Genomic DNA, 21,452 nt, shown 5'->3' on the forward strand with positions numbered 1-21,452 from the left:
GATGAGTAGAAATTTGCCCCTTTTAAGTGTTTTGCTATGTGTTATCATTATAAGGACAAGTGGACGAAAACTGTTAGTTTCTACCGCTGGAGCCACTAGGCCACTTATGAGTGAGAGTGAATGGGGTTTAACAATGCTTTTCAACAGTATTACAGTATTATCACAGCTTGTCAGTTTAATCTGGGAGGAAAGCCCGAAGTGATGCAGGTGTTAGACGTTTACCACTTAGTGAAACCCACAAGCACGGGTATGGTGCCGACAAACCTAGAAACATTATCAGGGCGAACCGGGATTTGAACCACAATCATAGGTATCTGGCGTGCCAAAGGGATGCAACTCTGCACAGCAAATCGCAGCGCCTCAGACCACTGGGCCACCTGGGCCACCCATGCCCCCAGGCCACTGATGCCTCCTTGACGTAGGGATGAAGAGATTACTGAACAGATCTACTTTCTGGACGGTCTCTTCATCTCTTGCCGCCTCTTCTCCAGGTCCACCACCTGAAATTACACAACAGAATTAACAATGTCTTGGTAACTGAACCCCTGAAGGGGGACGATAATACTCCAAATATTTGATAAACATAAGTAACACCCCAAAGAAATCTAGTTCAAAAACATTTTTCAGGTATTCAGACAAAAAATAATCTGTGTGGGAATGTTAAGTACAAGCAGACAAAAGATTGTTTGTTTGTTGTTTAATGCTGCACTCAGCAATATTCCAGCTATATGACAGTGAACCAGAAAATCCAGTGATTGACAACTGTGAACATGAGTATCGATCCATGCAATTGGGATTAATGACATGCATCAACCAAGTCAGAAAGTCTGACCACCTGATCCCGTTAGTCTCCTCTTAGGACAAGCAGAGTCGTCTTCTATGGCAAGCATTGGTAGAGGTGAAACAGGTGGAAACATCAGTTTCTCTATTCACAGATTCTAATGTTTTGTCTTATCACCCGTTAATTCATCTCACAGAGGCACGAGCATCCACTAGCCTTTTTATCAAAGTCTTGTCTCCACCCTTGCCACATCAAGCTCACTTTCCTGTGCTAAATATGATTGGACTATCGCATATATCAATAGTCCAATCAGGGAACGTTTCACAAAATCAACATCCATGACTGGTACACCTTTGTATGAAAGTGATTCACCACTGCCTGTCTTTGTTTTTTTTCATCTTTTAAACCCTCAACGATTGCCTGTGCCTTCTATCAGGGATGAAATTGCGAACGGTTTCGTTATCTGATCGACTAGGTCTTAGCTGTTCGTAGTCGCCATCTTTGTGAAGTCATACGAGAAGATACGGGAAGATGCTGTAAAAGGCGACTATGTCTTGTCGTAAGAGGCGACTAAGGGGATCGGGTGCTCAGGCCGGCTGACTTGGTTGATGCAAGTCATCGATCCCAATTGCGTGAATCGATGTTCATGATCATTGGATTGTCTAGTCCAGATTCGATTATTTACAGACCGCCGTCATATAACTGGAATATTGCTGAGTGCTGCGTTCAACAACAAACAAACAAACAAACAAACAAACAGAAGTGAAGCTGTTTTGTGTGATACGACCAGAAGGCCGATTTTGAATGCCAATGTACTCTGTACTAGTGGTGGGACTTTACACCGATGCATCAGTGGATCACAATTATTTACTTCTCGATACAAGTATCGATCACAGTCACACCCACTAAGTAAAAATATCGATCTTAAATGATTGATTCATAACTGTTCCACTAAACACTAATCAGTAGTACACAGTTACTCTGTACATAGTGACAGCTACCTGTGTGACTTGCCCCTCTGCGATATTCTTCATTTCCTGACTGAGATTCCTGGAGTTGGGGAGAGTCTGCAAGAACACAACCACACACATCACCTGGCGGGGTCAAAGGTTATGGATATGACATGTTAACTAACATGACTAAACACTTTCAATTTTCATCATCATCATCATCATCATCATCATCATCATCATCATCATCAGTGAGTGAGTGAGTGAGTGAGTGAGTGAGTGAGTGAGTGAGTTTTATGCCGCTTTAAGCAATATTCCAGCACCAGAAATGGCTACCCGACTGCCCCTCATACATCTGACACATTCATCCTACACAACACAATATATGGATAGAGTCCCTATTTAAGTGCCCCTATGCAAAGTTGAGTAGAATACAACAAAACTACATTTTTCGAGATCACGCATCTTCCTGAGGCAAGGGCGTTACCTGACTATAAAAGTCCAGTTTCCAGCCTAGCAGAACTAGGCTGGAATTTCCATGCTTGATCTTGCATTTGCTTCAAATAAAATGGTGGGGCACAGTCAAGAGGACATGATCGATAATGAAGATCTAAATTGTAATCAAATGGATCTTACCCAGCGAAGTGAATCAAAGCACTTAAGCGCCTTGATAAAGATTATTGATGTGCAAAATATCTGTCGACGCTCAGTTGGTGGTACACATGGTTTTCATCTTCTGCAGTCAACCGAAATCTGCACATTGGAATCCATGTTGTTTACGAACCAGATACTACCAGGTTACAAGATTTTGATTGGGGCTATGTAAGACTTGTTAGTCCAGCTAAAATGTAACTCCGGATTTCCAAGCTCGTGTAGCAAGGGTGGAAACTGGACTTTTATAGTCGGTCGACGCCCTTGCCTTGGGAAGAGGTGAGGTGAAATGGGGCTTAACGTCTCGTCCAAGATTATTGCACTTATATAGCGACGTGCATGTACGTGTGTGTTTGTGTGGCTGCTTGTACTAGTCCGGACTGATGCCAATTTATAGTGCTAGCTCACTGAGATACCATGCCGCAGTTTAACATGAATACCCCACTCAGACACAGTATACTGACTCCATGCCGACAAGTCCTTGTTTTAGCCCCTTAATGCCGAGCGCCAGACAGGGTAACAACAAGTACCATCTTTTAACGTCTTTTGGTATGACGCGGTCGGGGATCGAACCCTGGGCAGGCTCTACCACTAGACCACGGAGGCGGTATGCCTTGGGAAGATGTGATCGTGCTAATCCTGTAACGTCTCCTGACCACTACGACTGACTAGCATAGGTTGCTGGAGACTGCTTATAACCTGGACGTCTCATGGGGATGTATACCACTGAAAACAAGTCAGAGGACAACCACACTTGGAAGTCCGTGTGTTGCAATACCCACCAGCCATGACAGATTAACGATAGTCATCTGAAAGAATTGGGTGTTTTTTTTAAACTTCTTTTGAAAACACACTACCTCAACGTCTCCTACGTTTAACGTCTCTTACCTTAACAAAGAACTTGGTGACCTGGAAGAGTTTGTCTGCACACGACTTGAATATGGCGCTGTCTTCATCAACCCCATGATGCACCAGGACAGACTTGACGATCTGCTCCAGTTTCTGTAACGTAATGCTCCAGCTTACATTGAGTACCGACATGGAGAATTTACTTTTGCTGTTGGCATGAGTGAGTGAGTGAGTTGGGTTTAACACCGCTTTTTACAGTATTCCAGTTATATCGCAGTGTGTCAACTTAATGTGGGAAGAAAGCCCGAAGTGATGCAGGTCTCAGACATTCATCACATTAGTGAAACCCATGAGCGCGGTTATGGTGCTGACAAACCTAGAAACATGATCGGGGCGAACCGGGAATCGAACCCCCAATCATAGGTTTCTGGCGTCCCAAGGGATGCAACTCTGCACAGCGAATCGCGGCGCCTTCGACAACTGGGCCACCTGTGCCCCCTGTTGGCATGAAGTTAGAAGTGCTTGATATGGTTGCTGACTGAACTAATTTGGTGCTGTAGATCACAATAGTGACAATTTCTAACAAATCCGTTAAATGCGTCATATTTTTATACAAGTACAGGAACTTATAGGTGTAAATCAAAGTCTTAAACTTGATTTCAGAAACAGTATCTTAAACTCTTTTGGGATAGTTTTGAAACAATAAAAATATTATAAATATATTTTTACTTCATTAAATACTTCAGGATACAGCTCAACAGATCCTTGAGCAGGGGCTTGTGGTTTGGGCGTTTGCCTGTCATTCCAAGGTTAACACATCACACAGTAGGGTATATGACTGTCAGCCGTGTTAGCCGTCTCATTCACCCACAACATCAGCATTGTGGTCAGACAGAACAACAAGTTTGCCTTGGTAGACAACACCCATACAACAAAGATTAGTCTCCCCTTACAAGGAAACTGAAATGAAAAACAACGACAACTCATCCAACTGAACTGTCAAGAAGAGCTACCTTTTTGTGCCTCTCAGAGCGGGACTGCTTCCTCGCCATCTCCTCATCCGACACACTTGCAGAAGACACAGGTCTCGATCGTAACGGTTTATCGAGTCTCTGTGATGAGAATACATCATCTCCGTCGTCTGATTGGTTGAGCAAATCTGGATCTGATCGTCGTTTCCTCTTCGGTGGTAGGGGCAGCACGTGGCTGTCTGACTTGAGGCGCTGGAAGGAAGCACTGGGTTGTTTCCGTGGCGATCGCCTCAGCCTCTCGGAGGTCAAGGTCATGCGCTTCCGTGGACTCTTCAGCCCTGGATGTTGCAGCACCATCTTCTGTCGGGACGGCTGGGACATGGGTCTGCAGGAGGAAGGGAAGTCAATAGGGCTGGGACAAGGGTCTGCAGGAGGAAGGGAAGTCAATAGGGCTGGGACAAGGGTCTGCAGGAGGAAGGGAAGTCAATAGGGCTGGGACATGGGTCTGCAGGAGGAAGGGAAGTCAATAGGGCTGGGACAAGGGTCTGCAGGAGGAAGGGAAGTCAATAGGGCTGGGACAAGGGTCTGCAGGAAAAAGGGAAGTCAATAGGGCTGGGACAAGGGTCTGCAGGAGGAAGGGAAGTCAATAGGGCTGGGACAAGGGTCTGCAGGAGGAAGGGAAGTCAATAGGGCTGGGACAAGGGTCTGCAGGAGGAAGGGAAGTCAATAGGGCTGGGACAAGGGTCTGCAGGAGGAAGGGAAGTCAATAGGGCTGGGACAAGGGTCTGCAGGAGGAAGGGAAGTCAATAGGGCTGGGACAAGGGTCTGCAGGAGGAAGGGAAGTCAATAGGGCTGGGACAAGGGTCTGCAGGAGGAAGGGAAGTCAATAGGGCTGGGACAAGGGTCTGCAGGAAAAAGGGAAGTCAATAGGGCTGGGACAAGGGTCTGCAGGAGGAAGGGAAGTCAATAGGGCTGGGACAAGGGTCTGCAGGAGGAAGGGAAGTCAATAGGGCTGGGACAAGGGTCTGCAGGAGGAAGGGAAGTCAATAGGGCTGGGACAAGGGTCTGCAGGAGGAAGGGAAGTCAATAGGGCTGGGACATGGGTCTGCAGGAGGAAGGGAAGTAAATAGGGCTGGGACATGGGTCTGCAGGAGGAAGGGAAGTCAATAGGGCTGGGACAAGGGTCTGCAGGAGGAAGGGAAGTCAATAGGGCTGGGACATGGGTCTGCAGGAGGAAGGGAAGTCAATAGGGCTGGGACAAGGGTCTGCAGGAAGAAGGGAAGTCAATAGGGCTGGGACAAGGGTCTGCAGGAGGAAGGGAAGTCAATAGGGCTGGGACAAGGGTCTGCAGGAGGAAGGGAAGTCAATAGGGCTGGGACAAGGGTCTGCAGGAGGAAGGGAAGTCAATAGGGCTGGGACAAGGGTCTGCAGGAGGAAGGGAAGTCAATAGGGCTGGGACATGGGTCTGCAGGAGGAAGGGAAGTCAATAGGGCTGGGACAAGGGTCTGCAGGAGGAAGGGAAGTCAATAGGGCTGGGACATGGGTCTGCAGGAGGAAGGGAAGTCAATAGGGCTGGGACAAGGGTCTGCAGGAGGAAGGGAAGTCAATAGGGCTGGGACAAGGGTCTGCAGGAGGAAGGGAAGTCAATAGGGCTGGGACAAGGGTCTGCAGGAGGAAGGGAAGTCAATAGGGCTGGGACATGGGTCTGCAGGAGGAAGGGAAGTCAATAGGGCTGGGACAAGGGTCTGCAGGAGGAAGGGAAGTCAATAGGGCTGGGACAAGGGTCTGCAGGAGGAAGGGAAGTCAATAGGGCTGGGACAAGGGTCTGCAGGAGGAAGGGAAGTCAATAGGGCTGGGACATGGGTCTGCAGGAGGAAGGGAAGTCAATAGGGCTGGGACAAGGGTCTGCAGGAAGAAGGGAAGTCAATAGGGCTGGGACAAGGGTCTGCAGGAGGAAGGGAAGTCAATAGGGCTGGGACAAGGGTCTGCAGGAGGAAGGGAAGTCAATAGGGCTGGGACATGGGTCTGCAGGAGGAAGGGAAGTCAATAGGGCTGGGACAAGGGTCTGCAGGAAGAAGGGAAGTCAATAGGGCTGGGACAAGGGTCTGCAGGAGGAAGGGAAGTCAATAGGGCTGGGACAAGGGTCTGCAGGAGGAAGGGAAGTCAATAGGGCTGGGACATGGGTCTGCAGGAGGAAGGGAAGTCAATAGGGCTGGGACAAGGGTCTGCAGGAGGAAGGGAAGTCAATAGGGCTGGGACAAGGGTCTGCAGGAGGAAGGGAAGTCAATAGGGCTGGGACAAGGGTCTGCAGGAGGAAGGGAAGTCAATAGGGCTGGGACATGGGTCTGCAGGAGGAAGGGAAGTCAATAGGGCTGGGACAAGGGTCTGCAGGAAGAAGGGAAGTCAATAGGGCTGGGACAAGGGTCTGCAGGAAGAAGGGAAGTCAATAGGGCTGGGGCAAGGGTCTGCAGGAGGAAGGGAAGTCAATAGGGCTGGGACAAGGGTCTGCAGGAGGAAGGGAAGTCAATAGGGCCGGGACATGGGTCTGCAGGAGGAAGGGACGTCAATAGGGCTGGGACAAGGGTCTGCAGGAGGAAGGGAAGTCAATAGGGCTGGGACATGGGTCTGCAGGAGGAAGGGAAGTCAATAGGGCTGGGACAAGGGTCTGCAGGAGGAAGGGAAGTCAATAGGGCCGGGACAAGGGTCTGCAGGAGGAAGGGAAGTCAATAGGGCTGGGACATGGGTCTGCAGGAGGAAGGGAAGTCAATAGGGCTGGGACAAGGGTCTGCAGGAGGAAGGGAAGTCAATAGGGCTGGGACAAGGGTCTGCAGGAGGAAGGGAAGTCAATAGGGCTGGGACATGGGTCTGCAGGAGGAAGGGAAGTCAATAGGGCTGGGACAAGGGTCTGCAGGAGGAAGGGAAGTCAATAGGGCTGGGACATGGGTCTGCAGGAGGAAGGGAAGTCAATAGGGCTGGGACAAGGGTCTGCAGGAGGAAGGGAAGTCAATAGGGCTGGGACAAGGGTCTGCAGGAGGAAGGGAAGTCAATAGGGCTGGGACAAGGGTCTGCAGGAGGAAGGGAAGTCAATAGGGCTGGGACATGGGTCTGCAGGAGGAAGGGAAGTCAATAGGGCTGGGACAAGGGTCTGCAGGAGGAAGGGAAGTCAATAGGGCTGGGACAAGGGTCTGCAGGAGGAAGGGAAGTCAATAGGGCTGGGACAAGGGTCTGCAGGAGGAAGGGAAGTCAATAGGGCTGGGACAAGGGTCTGCAGGAGGAAGGGAAGTCAATAGGGGGACGACTCCATATTTACTACCCGGGTTCCTAAACCACTATTACCCGACCCTACCCGGGTACCCACTGTAGGTCTCAAGAGATTGTACAAAATGTCCAATTGGGAAGAGTTTGACTGTAGCCCTAGTAAAATGTATTTAGATACACATATAAAATGATCTCATCTTGCATACACTGAAGATTTACCTTTATTCTGTTTAAAAGTCAGAAGGAATGGGTGCATAGTCAGAGAGAAATATGAGGTGAGGTGAAATTGGGTTTAACGTCGCGTCCAAGATTATTGCACTTATATAGCGACGTGCATGCACGTGTATGTGTGTGTGTGGCTGCTTGTACTAGTCCGGACTGATGCCGATTTATAGTGCTAGCTCACTGAGATACCATGCCGCAGTTTAACATGAATACCCCACTCAGACACAGTATACTGACTCCGAGCCGACCAGTCCTTGTTTTAGCCCCTTAATGCCGAGCGCCAGACAGGGTAACAACAAGTACAATCTTTTAACGTCTTTTTGTATGACGCGGCCCGGGATCGAACCCTGGACCTTCCGCTCTCCGGGCGGACGCTCTACCACAAGACCACGAGAGAGAAATATGACCATGAGTGACTTGTAGTGTAACCATAGAGTTCTAGATAATATTTGTCATTAAACAACATATCACGTGACTAACCACGGGTCCGTGTAGTCGTATGGGTACCCGGGTCCTACTCAGTACCCACCTGACCCGAGTACCCGAGTCACCCGTCCCAGCCCTAGACGGCAACATCTTTCTATTATTTAATTCCATGTTGGTAATCACTTTGTCAATCCTGTACGGAAATATGTACTGAATCACAACAATCCCATAGCAGCATTTATGTAACGGATGGACTATTTGTCAGTAATACTGTTCATACTCTGCACTACGTGGTAAGATAGTTTTAAGGTTCATACAGATATAGAGCACTAAAATTCAAGGTTTTTCAAGGCTTTCAACTGTCATTTTCAAGGCTTTTTAGCAAGGTTATTATTTATAGACTCTCAATATTTTTTTTAAATACAATATGCTCAGTATGTGTTAGTTGCAAGACCTAACAAGAAAAAAATGTGAGCGTGGCTCACTAATACCCCCGACCCGCCTAGTGTGTCAGTAGTTTCAAATTAAATAGCTAGGATTGGGTTAGGGTTTGAAAAATTCATAAAAAAATGGAAAATCAATAAAAACAATTTTTTTCGTTTGACTGCACCCCTCAATATGACGCAGATGATATGTACTAAGTTTGAGATGAATCCTAAAAGTCGGGGGTATAAAAAGCAGTATGCAATTAACAAATTCTTTGGCACATAAATCTATCACCGTGATAAATCATACTCAAACATCTTTGGTACACACACCACCAGGGTTTCACCTTGGCTTACATAAGAGGGGGTCCAGGAGACCCCTAATAATGAAGTTTAAGGGTCCTTGCAGCCCATATGAAGGTCCTGTAAAGTAATAAAATGGTGTAGTGCACTGTACGTTTTGATAATTACCTTGGAGCCTGGAATGAATCAGTGACCATGTGGACAGTGGTCATGATTGATGGATGAAATGACCGACACCCATAACTGCTCTTGATGTGCTGTAGGTACAATGACTATTACTGTGTAACCCTCGGGACACAGTGTATATTTTTCTCCCTTAATTCTATATATTTGTGTTTCACATAAAACCTTCATAACTATTATTTTTAACAGGTACATATCATTTTGTACAAATGCAAAGCCCTTCATGCTATTTTGGTGATTTTCGAAGCTCTCCAAGGTTGACACTAAAAATCAAGGCTTGTTAAGAGGGACCTTAAATTTCAAGGCTTTTCCAAGCCTGTATGAAGCTTGTTTGTTTGATTTGTTTGTTTTGTTTGTTTGTTGTTTACTGCCACACTCAATAATATTTCAGCTATATGAATTGGTCTGTAAATAATCATGTCTGGAGCCAACAATCCAGTGATTGACATAATGAGCATCGATCCATGCAATTGGGATATGATGACATGCATCAACCAAGTCAGCGAGCCTGACCACCCGATCCCATTAGTCACCTCTTACGACAAGCATAGTCACCTTTTACGGCAAGCATGGGTAGCTGAAGACCTATTCTTCACGGGCCCAATTCCGGGTTTGAACCTACAGACGTGAACTAAGGGAGACTACTCAATAAAACAGAGCATCCTCACCTGATCTCCTCCTTCATCGGCCGCAGTGCTGTCAGTGGACCTCGCGGCGACTTCCTGGACGGCGACATGAGACTCCCTGACCTTCGCTTCCTGTCTCCGGACTCGGACTTGTGGGGTTTCTTCTTGGTGAGGATGCGTTTGGTCGTGAAGGAGCTGCAGGTCTCATTCTTGATGAACTTCTCCCGTAAACTGGAGTAGTGTTTTTCATTCTTCTCTGATATTTTGTCCTTGTAGTAGCTGGGAACAAACAGGCAACAAATCCATGTGCACCAATTATCAATAAGGTGGGCGGAGCTAAAAGGGAGTTTAATCGCACGTTGCAACAATATCTCATTGTGCATGAACGTGTGGTTTGGTCTCCAAGCAGACACTCAATTCTATAGATGATGGAGGTGATGGTCTTATCATGGAGACGGTCTAATCATAAAGGCGGTCTAAAAATGGAGGCGGTTTTATCATGGAGAGGGTCTAATGATAGAGACGTTCTAAAAATGGAGGCGGTTTTATCATGGAGACGGTCTAATCATGGGGACAGTCTAATCACGGAGGCGGTCTAACCATAAAGGCAGTCTTATCATGGTGGCAATCTAACCATGGAGCGGTCTAACCAGGTAGGAAATCTTATCATGGAGGTGATCTAATCATGGGGGCAGTCTAATCATGGAGGTGGTCTCATCATTGATATCTTATTATCAATAGAGGCGGTCTAATTATAGAGGTGGTCTAATCATGGAGGTAATCTAATCATGGAGACTGTCTAATCATGGAGGCGGTCTATTCATGGAGATGATCTAATCATGAAGGTAGTCTAATCATGGAGACGGTCTAATATGGAGGCTGTCTAATCATGGAGATGATCTAATCATTAAGGTGGTCTAATCATGAAGGTGGTCTTATCACGGAGACGGTCTAATCATGGAGGCAGTCTAATCATGGAGATGATCTAATCATTAAGGTGGTCTAATCATGATGGTGGTCTTATCATGATGGTGGTCTTATCACCGAGACAGTCTAATTATGGAGGTGGTCTAATCATGGAGACAGTCTAATCATAGATTGATCGAATCATGGAGACACTCTAATCATGGAGCGGTCTAACCAGGTAGGAAATCTTATCATGGAGGCGATCTAATCATGAAGGCGGTCTAATCATGGAGGCGATCTGATGATGAAGGCAATCTAACCATGGAGCGGTCTAACCAGGTAGGAAATCTTATCATGGAGGCGATCTAATCATGAAGGCGGTCTAATCATGGAGGCGATCTGATGATGAAGGCTGTCTAATCAGGGAGGAGGTCATATCATGGTGGCAGTCAAATCATGGAGGTTTTCTTATTATGGAGGAGGTCTAATCATGGTGGTCTAACAATGGAGACAGTGATCATGGAGGCCGTCTGATTATGGAGGACTGATCCTGGAGGCGGTCTAATCATAGACACAGTCTAATCATGAAGACATTCTGATAATGGAAGCTGTCTAACAATGGAGGCAGTCATGGAGATAGTATAACCATTATGATCTAATAATGGAGGCAGTCTAACCATGGAGGTGGTCTAACCACGATGGTCTAATCATGTAGGAGCTGTAGTCATGGAGGCGGTCTAACCATGATAGTCTAATAATAGAGGCACTCTAATGATAAAGGCTGTCTAATCATGAAGACAGTCTAGCCATGGTGGTGTAATCATGAACGTGATCTAACCATTAAGGATGTCTAATAAGGGACATGGTCTGACCATGATGATCTACCCATGGAGGCGATCTAATCATGAAGGCGGTCTAATCATGAAGGCAGTCTAATAATGGAGGCTGTCTAATCATGTAGGCGGTCTAACCATGATGGTCTAACCATGGAGGCAGTCTTACCATGGTGGTCTAACCATAACGGCGGTATAACCATAATGGTCTAATCATGAAGGTATTCTAATCATGAAGGTATTCTAATCATGGAGGCGGTCGAAACATAAAGGTCTAACAATGAAGGCGGTCTTATTATGAAGATGGTCTAATCATGACTGTGGTCTAATAAGGGAGGCGGTCTTATCATTGAGACGGTCTAAAAATGGAGAAGGTCTAACCATGAAGGCGGTCTAATAATGGAGGTGGTCTTATCATGGGGACTGTCTAAGAATGGAGGCGGTCTTATCATGAAGATGGTCTAATCATGGCGATGGTCTTATCATGAAGGTGGTGTTGTCATGGAGACTGTCTAATAATGGAGGCAGTCTTATCATGGATGCGGTCTAACCAGGGATGCAGTCTAATAATGGATATGGTTCTCTCATGGAGACGGTCTAAGAATGGAGGTGGGCTTATCATGAAGGGAGTGTAATCATAAATGCGGTCTAATAATGGACATGATGGAAGCAGTAATATCATGAAGACGGTCTAATCATGGAGTCGGTCTAACCATGGAGGCGGTCTAACCATGGAGGCGGTCTAACCATGGAGGCGGTCTAAATATGGAGGTGGTCTAATTACGAATAATGATCAGAGCTTACTGTACACAAGCATGTTTATGTTTTGGAGCCACGACCTCCTCACATTTACATGTTCCAATACTTGAAACTTCAGACCGAGAATGGTATATCCCCAAAATGAACGGACATGGTATAAACATTTCAAGTCTGTACTTTAGAGTTAATTAGACATGTGATGTGGTTTCAACTTAAGACATTTACTTCAGGGACATTCTTCGTTTTCTTGACAAACGTGGTGCTGGGGATCAGCATTCCCCTGGTTCCATGCACCTGGATGTCTCCACCTATAGTTCAGGACCCGCCATGCAGTCGCTTTACTCACAAATATAAACAATCAGATGGCATGGCAAAAGTTTTGACAATTTCACGGAACAAAGAAACTGACTGTGTGAAGTTACCTACTCAATGCCGTGAAATAGCGTATCCATGCAGTCGGGCCACAAGAGAGTTGTCTCCCCCTGACTACTGAGTTTGGTCAGCTTGCGTCTTGACTGCTGTAAACAGATCAGTCGGAAACATTCATGACATGCTCACCTCACAATTATCTCCAAAGCTGCTTCGTGTCTCGACAATCTAACCTCACCGAAAAACGGTTGTTTAAGAATTTTTATTAAGATCTTCATCGTAACAAAATGAAATGCGTTAGGAAAGCATCCTTCCTTTCAATAAAAGAAACCCAGTTACACTCAGAAACTGTCACACCTCTACTAGAAACATGCGGTGAGATGAGATGATTTTGGTTTGGTTTGGTTTGTTGTTTAACGCCGCACTCAGCAATATTCCAGCTATATGACGGCGGTCTGTAAATAATCGAGTCTGGACCAGACAATCCAGTGATTGATATCATGAGCATCAATCCACGCAATTGGGATCGATGACATGTATCAACCAAGTCAGCAAGGCTTACCACCCGATCCCGGTAGTCGCCATTTACGGCAAGCACTGGTTGCTGAAGACCTATTCTACCCCGGAATCTTCACCAGATGAGATGAGGTGAAGTGGGGTTTACCGTCACATTCAAGAATATTGCATTTATAAAGCGACCTGTATGTGAAAGTGGCTGCTTGTACTAGTCCGGACTGATGCCGATTTATAGTGGAAACATGCACTCTGGTATCTATCCTTGTTATTTGTAACAGCCAAGATGTTAAATCTATGGGCAGCATTAAGAACATGTAAATATGTGATACGCCAGGAGAATAGGGACCTTATGGATGCTAGGATACAATTGTGCTGTGACGTAAAAAAGAAAGACGTTTAACGTCAACCATGTGTGCGGACTAAAAATATATCGTATTTTCTCTCGTAAGTTCGTAATGTTAATAAACATTATTTCGAAACATTTCAGCTTACTTTCTACTGTCTACTTTCAATTAATCAGACATTATACAAATGTATCTAAAAACTGCAATTATTACATAAAGCCTGAAAATGGGACGTTGCAGAAAATGAGTCCAAATGTTTGATGCCATGTGTCTCTGTAATAAATATGAATTGAAGCTTATCAACTCTATTTTAGTGGTCCTAAGATACATTAGTTTTAAAATATAATAAGAAGTCAAATATGATTTTCAACCATAAGGTCCCTTATCTTATGGTTGGTCACCATACAGAAGGAATCGTACCTGTCTGATCGGTGAAAGCTTGTCGATGTATGCGCTTCCATCTGGGTTGAACAACTTGATGAAGTCCTTCACTTCTATTGTTGACACACCTGAAATACGTTGTTCAGTTGACCATCAATGAGCAGAAAACATGCCACGTAGTGATGATGTTTCATTGTGTTCAAATGTTAAAGTGTCCGGAATCAAATATTAAATAAGGCTAAATAAAAAAATAATCTTGGTTCTCAGGCACCGCCTGCATCATCACAAAGTCCGCCACATGGTTCGTTTTTACTTCCATTTTTATAAAAACCAAAAACATCCCTAATTATTCCAAGGCCAACAGTAGTCAAATGTCAAATACTGTATTCCAGTATTTTACTCATCAAGGAATACATTTTTGTATGGAGGCCCTTTCCCAGGTTGATTGTACACAACTTTTTATTTGGTTACACAACTGTTTATTTGGTTACATACTGAGTTCGAACACACATCACCCCCAAAAAAGAACCCCCAAAAACCCCAACAAAACACCACCCCCACCATATTTTCAAAAAACAATGCCTGATAACCAATTCTTTTATTATATTTAGCCTAACACTAGAAAATCTTAAATCACACATTATTTCACAATAGATGAAAAGACAAGATAACCTTGATTTAATAACTTCTCTAACTTTATAGCCCACTGAGATACCATGCCGCAGTTTAACATGAATACCCCACTCAGACACAGTATACTGACTCCGAGACCACCAGTCCTTGTTTTAGCTCCTTAATGCCGAGCGCCAGGCAGGGTAACATGGTGAGATCCCATGCCGCAGTTTAACATGAATACTCCACTCAGACACAGTATACTGACTCCGAGACCACCAGTCCTTGTTTTAGCTCCTTAATGCCGAGCGCCAGGCAGGGTAACCCTGGACATTTCGCTCTCCAGGCGGTCGCGCTATCACTAGACCACGGAGGCTGTCTTTTTACAGAAAAAAGAACACAGGCAATATTATGTTAAGCTTCAACCACAAGGCTACCCCATAACGTCCAGACAACTCCTGGTTCTACAACTGTCAAAACTCCAATACTTCAGTATGAGACTGTAAAATTGCTTCCTGCGATGGAAATCAACATTACAAAATGTCTTAGCCTTGGATGCTAGAAACAGGAACATAGAGGTTATCACGCGAGTGTGTTTGGGGATGGTAAATATCCTGCGTTAGGAATAAACGAGCTAAATACATAGTGTTTATTCCTAATACAGGATATTTACCATCCCCAAACACACAAGCGTGATAACCTCTTTATCATATAATGTCATTCTTTAATTCTGTGCTTCAAAATCGCTTTCCCTCTCTCATATACATAACCGAAACATTGCGAGTTTTTCTTGAATGCGTGCATTAATATTTATTACGTCACAGGGTAAGAGATGTGTCAGTCAGACAGTGACAGTAGCCAATATAGTTCCAACTGAAATCAGTTTCTTATACAGTGGCGAAGCAACCTATACGCAAAACAACAACTGTTTTTAATTGCCTTTCACGGCAATCCATCTGTCTGTCCGCTAGAGTAACTGCCCTTTGTCAAAGGGAAGCTACTCTAACCCTAGTCTATGAGACGTCACGGCCACGGTCAGTCGTTGTTGACAGTCGGTCTGTCCTGTCATAACGTTAAGAAGTGCAGTCAGATGTACACACAGCGACAAAACAAAACAAGGTAACAATTCAAACATATTTCGGACAAATCCAACTATTTTAATTTGTGGAGAAGGTTTCAAGCCGCAGAGGTCTACAAGCACAGATATGGCTACTGATCCCGCTTGGCTAGGCCTCGTGCCCTCGCAAAATTGTTTTGAAATTTATATCTCTAAAGTTGACAAAACTTATAAAATGCCTTAGCTACGTCACAGTTAGAGACTGATTTTCAGTATATTAGACTGTTCTTTTGATAATGATAGCAATTATCCCTGTAGTTTATCCAGATTCCCGATGGTTAATTCTGACTCGATCCCCGAATGATGAGGGCGACGCCATGTTTGTTTATAAACAGTGAAAGTAGTCCCTACTTGACCTTTGATATTTGCATCTCTATCCGCATATGACCCCAACGGATATCGTTTTTATCCGTTGGCTTTATCCTGCCGAGAAACCTACCCATTATATGATAAATGATGTTATCTTCTTCAATAATTAAGGGAACTAATCAAAAAACATTTTCTGTTCTTGATTGTGACAAGTTCTCTTCAAAGACGACAAGACCTAGATTACATGATCAAGGTTAAAAGAGGTAAGTCTTCTGCACTCTTAATAGCCCCACAAGCCATCCTCGAATTGTAATGGTATTGAATCTTCCAACCAATCAGTACCATAGATTCATTTTGAGCCTGGTTTGAATGACACAATGCTAAATTTAGCCAAATTGTAACCAAATTACACGCAAGAGCGACAAAGCCTGTGCAAAGATAGTGATAGGAGAGATCTGTCATCACAGAATTGTGAGAATTGAGGGATAGTTAATACATAACTGTCTTGAGCTGTGTGTGTTTTTATTCAAGGTAAATGACAACAACCTCTGGACCAGACAAGGTCTTCAGCAACCCATCCTTGCCGTAAAAGGCGACTATGCTTGCCGTAAAAGGCGACTATGCTTGTCGTAAAAGGCGACTAACGGGAACGGGTGGTCAGGCTCGATGACTTGGTTAATGCATGTCATCAGTCCCAGTTGCGTGGATCGATGCTCATGATATTAATCACTGGATTGTCTGGTCCAGACTCGATTATTTACAGACCGCCGCCATATAGCTGGAATATTGCTGAGTGCGGTGTTAAACAACAAACCAATCAACCAACCGAGTCTGACCACCCGACAAGTACACGTTACTGGGAACCAGTTCTAACTGGCATCCTCACGGCATCTGTCAAGTACTGACCATCATCAGGGTGTGGTGGGGACGAGAGACAAGCACTTTCTGAAGACTGGTAGCGCCGCATCTCTCGTTTCTGTGTGTCCTGGTGTTGCACAGCCTTCCTCTCTGGCCAGTCCAGGGGGTCCATCTCCACATCTGCATGAGATGACATACGTGTTATTCCATATTATAGCTAAAATGGATAGAATTATCATTAAACCGCCCGCATGTTATCAGAAATGAGCGGGCCACTGTAACTTGATAATGCCCTCACATCGCTTGACGACGGGCCATTATCACGCCCGTTGTTAGGTGACTTCATAGGGATAGGTGACGTCACGTTCATAGTGATCTGATTTGTTCTATGACGTTTCCATCTTTGTAAAGGTGGGTCAGTGACAATCGTGTTGATTGCAGTGAATGTTTCAAAACCGACATTGTTGTTTCTTTTTATTTGATAACAAATTCCATTCATTTTAGTTATAATAACGGTAATGCCATTTTCATGCCATTTTCAAGCCATTATCATCTGCAGAAGCCCTCGGTCTTTTCAACTGCCCTCCCTCGTCGGGCAGTTAATGGAAAACCTCAGGCTTCTGCAAATGATAATGCCCTGAAAAATAGCGTTACCCTTAGCAATACTTGGGTGGTCAGTAAGTCCACCTTCCAAGTCCAATAAGGAAGTCCAATAATTGAGGGGACACAGGTGGCCCAGTCATCTAAGGCGGCACGATTCGCTGAGATGCGTCCCTTGGAAACACCAGATACCTATGATTTTTGGTTCAAATCCCGGTTCCCCCGATATGTTTCTAGGTTTGTCAGCACCATACCCGTGCTCGTGGGTTTCACCAGATTGTTAAATGTCTGAGACCTGCATCACCCCGAGCTTTCCTCCCACATTAAGCTGACACACCGTGATATAACTGGAATACTGTTAAAAGCGGTGTTAAACCCAACTCACTCACTCACTCACTACTTTCAAGAAATGTATGCATTCTACGTTGTTCTGATGGACATAATTATGTCATCATGGATGTACAATGTCATGATAGCTGACATCTTCCCGACGCAAGGGAGGTAACTGACTATAAAGGTGAAGTTTCAATCTTTGCCGAATGAGGCTGGAATTTTGTAACTCTCGTAACACATGCATTTGCCTCAAACGAAATGACGGTGCAAAGTTAAGACAATCTGATCATTATTCAAGATCTATGTTGTAATCAAACGTGTCTTAACTCCCTTGCTTGGGAAGATGGATGGTTGACAAATTAATGTAAGATTTTTTACAAATCACTGACCTGGTTCGAGAGTAGGAATGGTGTTGGACTCTTCAGCTCTGCTTGCCGCAGCCTGGAATACTCCGTCCTGGAACAGCTGGTCCAGGAAGTTCTGCTGAATCTGCCCCAGGAACTTGTACAGCATCTCCACCGACATCACAGTGGACTCTCCATGCTGCTCAAGTTCAGCTGATAGAAAAAGTCATTATGGTTGCCAGGGTCAATTTAACTGCTGGACTGTCGGCCTGGGGCCAGTTAAAATTACAAAGGGCTTGGTGAAATGAAAAGTACATTACCCTTCTGGCTAGTCAAAATTTCAACTCTGTTTATTTTTTTTAATTCAATCATCTTGGTAGAATGACAGGGAGCAAACGATCAAGCCCTGCTGGCTACATACAAACTTGTAATTTTCTACCCCTGTGGTTGTCATGGAAGTGTCAAACTGACATTTACTGTAACCTTTGTTGAGAAAGTGTCAAACTGACATTTACTGTAACCTTTGTCGAGAAAGTGTCAAACTGACCTTTACTGTAACCTTTGTCGAGAAAGTGTCAAACGACATTTACTGTAACCTTGGTTGAGAAAGTGTCAAACTGACATGTACTGTAACCTTTGTCGAGAAAGTGTCAAACCGACATTTTCTGTAACCTTTGTCAAGAAAGTGTCAAACTGACATTTACTGTAACCTTTGTTGAGAAAGTGTCAAACTGACATTTACTGTAACCTTTGTCGAGAAAGTGTCAAACTGACATTTACTGTAACCTTTGTTGAGAAAGTGTCAAACGACATTTACTGTAACCTTTGTTGAGAAAGTGTCAAACTGACATTTACTGTAACCTTTGTCGAGAAAGTGTCAAACTGACATTTACTGTAACCTTTGTTGAGAAAGTGTCAAACGACATTTACTGTAACCTTTGTTGAGAAAGTGTCAAACGACATTTACTGTAACCTTTGTCGAGAAAGTGTCAAACTGACATTTACTGTAACCTTTGTTGAGAAAGTGTCAAACGACATTTACTGTAACTTTTGTTGAGAAAGGTTCAAACTGACATTTCCTTTTTTTTGCATATAATCACTTTATCGGTATCACTGGATCATGAACAGGACCATCAACCATACAAGCACATGCTATCTACACATTTGTTACAAGTTTGTCCACTATTTCATGTATTGCCAGAACTTTGATACAAGTTTGTCCTTTAACCCCTGTATAACCTGTTCCCTTACCGATCCCACTCGTGAAGATCCAGGGTAGAATAGGTCTTCAGTAACCCATGCTTGCCATAAAAGGCGACTATGCTTGTCGTAAGAGGCGACTAACGGGATCAGGTGATCGGGCTCACTGACTTTGTTGAAGCATGTCATTCTACTCCAATTGCGTGTATCGATGCTCATGATGTCAATCACTGGATTGTCTGGTCCAGATTTTATTATTGACCGTCGTCGTACAGCTGTAATATTGCTGAGTGAGGCATTAAACAACAAACAAGCAAAACCTTACCAATCCAGTCCTGTAGCATGCCAGTTTGCATGTGGACAAGGCTAGTGTTGAGCTGGTCGACCACCTCCCCCGTGATGTGAGGCAGGCCACTCAGGTAGGTGTCCAGGCTGGTGCTGGGCCTCCCACTCGGGCTCCCACCACACCCACTGCTGTACAGGCCGGAGTCCATGCGGAACAAGCCGGCGTTTACTTCCGAACTGTCACGCAGGACGACAGCAGTCAGGTGATCAGCGGAGGAGTCTTCTCTCCGCAACACAACGTGGAGGAAGTGGGTGGGACTCAAGAGGTCTTCCTCTTGCTCTGGAGGAAGAAGGAGTAAACTAGAGTGAGGGAATATTGTTTAGTGAGAGTTAGTTCATTTAGCACCTCCTCCATTTACGCACGTTTAGTGAAGGGACATACAGCAGTCATGAGGGAGACCGTCAGCAGTCATAAACATAGTCTATATATTACTTACTGGCATTTTAAGGAAGAAATATACATCACTAAAGTCAGCCTATTATCTAGAAGATGTAATGGATAGACTGTTGGTTATATCTCACTAGTCTGTCATACAGACCTGAAACAAATATAGCCAATAAAGCAAGTCTATATGAGTCAGCAAATCTAGATTACTGCAGTATCAGGAGAGTCTCTGGGCTCTTTTTTATTATATTTTTATTAAGATAATGTTCATTTCAGAGACTAATATCTACTTTCTAGTACCTCACCTATGACGTAGTCCACATTTGCCATGACACTCTCCCTCCATGCCTGGGCACTGAGTTTCTGGGTACAGTCGACCACCGACGCGGAGTCATACACAGCCAGGCGGGCGATCACCGCAGTCTGGAGAAGACAGTGAGCTGGGCATATCAAAACTTGGAACAGTATTTCATGACACTGGTATAAGTAAAGGTATGTTGCTGACAAAGCAAGGATCGTTTCTAAAATGGATTTGGGAATAAAACCAACAGCAACATCTGGCATGCTTCAGATGACTGAGCCACACCCACAGAAACAGGACAGACGATGTTAACAGTTAAAATTCCTAAATTAGTTTTGAAAGCCTGAGGATACTGTATTTATGGGACTTGAGTTTACAAACAAAATTAATCAAAATCTTTATTCTTGCATCATGAACAAAACTATTCCCGGAAACAAACTCAGTGGAAAACAAATTTTCAAAAAGGAAAACAAAAAGGCTCCTATGCTTCAAAGTTTAGAGAAATTTAAATATGAATTACATATTGAAACATTCTAGAAAGCACAATTCTGGGCATCCATTCTCAATTGTTATATAACCAACTCAAAAACAGTTAAGGGCCACCCGATTATTTTATTTTAATATAGTTAATCTGTCACGGCATGAAAGATTAACTATAGTACAATGAAAGAATTGAGTGGTCCTTAACTTTAGTTGAGTAGTATATACAGGAAGCAGTATAAGTTCATAATAATCCTGCTACTGGGCAACAAACAAAAGCTACTGTGCTAACAAATTATCTGTGCAAAAACTTTCTTCCACATGAAATCACATGCATGCAGCCATACTCTGGGCACGTAGGACTGTTTCTCTAGATCTGTGTAATCTGTGGAAGACAACATCTCACCTGCTCCTGGTCCAGCAGTTCCTGTACCAGCGCCATCGACAGGTGATGTGGATGCCACACGGATCTTTGGACTTATAAGGACTGAACATTCATGGATCGTTACAACAACACCCCTGACGAAACATTTGGTGGATCGTTACACCCCCACCCTTGACGAGACATTTGGTGGATAGGTACACCCCCACCCTTGATGAAACATTTGGTGGATCGTTTCACCCCACCCTTGACAAAACATTTGGTGGATCGTTACGCCCCCACCCTTGACGAAACTTGGTGGATCGTTACACCCCAACCCTTGACGAAACATTTGGTTGATCGTTACGCCCCCACCCTTGATGAAACATTTGGTGGATTGTTACGCCCCAACCCTTGACGAAACATTTGGTGGATCGTTACGCCCCAACCC

The 21,452-nt window shown here is 44.5% G+C and overlaps 1 protein-coding gene across 1 annotated transcript in view; it reads right to left on the reverse strand.

The window, feature by feature from the left end:
- Positions 1-272: 272 nt before the first annotated feature.
- LOC124147291 (mdm2-binding protein-like) overlaps positions 273-21,452 on the reverse strand; it is a 37,213-nt gene continuing 16,033 nt past the window's right edge. Inside the window, exons 9-20 of the mRNA XM_048380414.1 lie at positions 21,047-21,110; positions 20,165-20,282; positions 19,455-19,754; positions 17,975-18,142; positions 16,701-16,832; positions 13,796-13,884; positions 12,573-12,664; positions 9,691-9,927; positions 4,245-4,587; positions 3,271-3,384; positions 1,783-1,848; positions 273-500 (exon numbers count right to left, since the gene is read on the reverse strand). Coding sequence (XP_048236371.1) covers positions 447-500; positions 1,783-1,848; positions 3,271-3,384; positions 4,245-4,587; positions 9,691-9,927; positions 12,573-12,664; positions 13,796-13,884; positions 16,701-16,832; positions 17,975-18,142; positions 19,455-19,754; positions 20,165-20,282; positions 21,047-21,110 — 1,777 coding nt within the window. The 3' untranslated portion in view covers positions 273-446. The remainder of the gene's footprint in view (positions 501-1,782; positions 1,849-3,270; positions 3,385-4,244; positions 4,588-9,690; positions 9,928-12,572; positions 12,665-13,795; positions 13,885-16,700; positions 16,833-17,974; positions 18,143-19,454; positions 19,755-20,164; positions 20,283-21,046; positions 21,111-21,452) is intronic.

Source organism: Haliotis rufescens, unplaced genomic scaffold (assembly GCF_023055435.1).
Source record: "Haliotis rufescens isolate VD_foot unplaced genomic scaffold, xgHalRufe1.0.p SCAF_30, whole genome shotgun sequence".
Taxonomy (NCBI): Eukaryota; Metazoa; Mollusca; class Gastropoda; order Lepetellida; family Haliotidae; genus Haliotis; species Haliotis rufescens.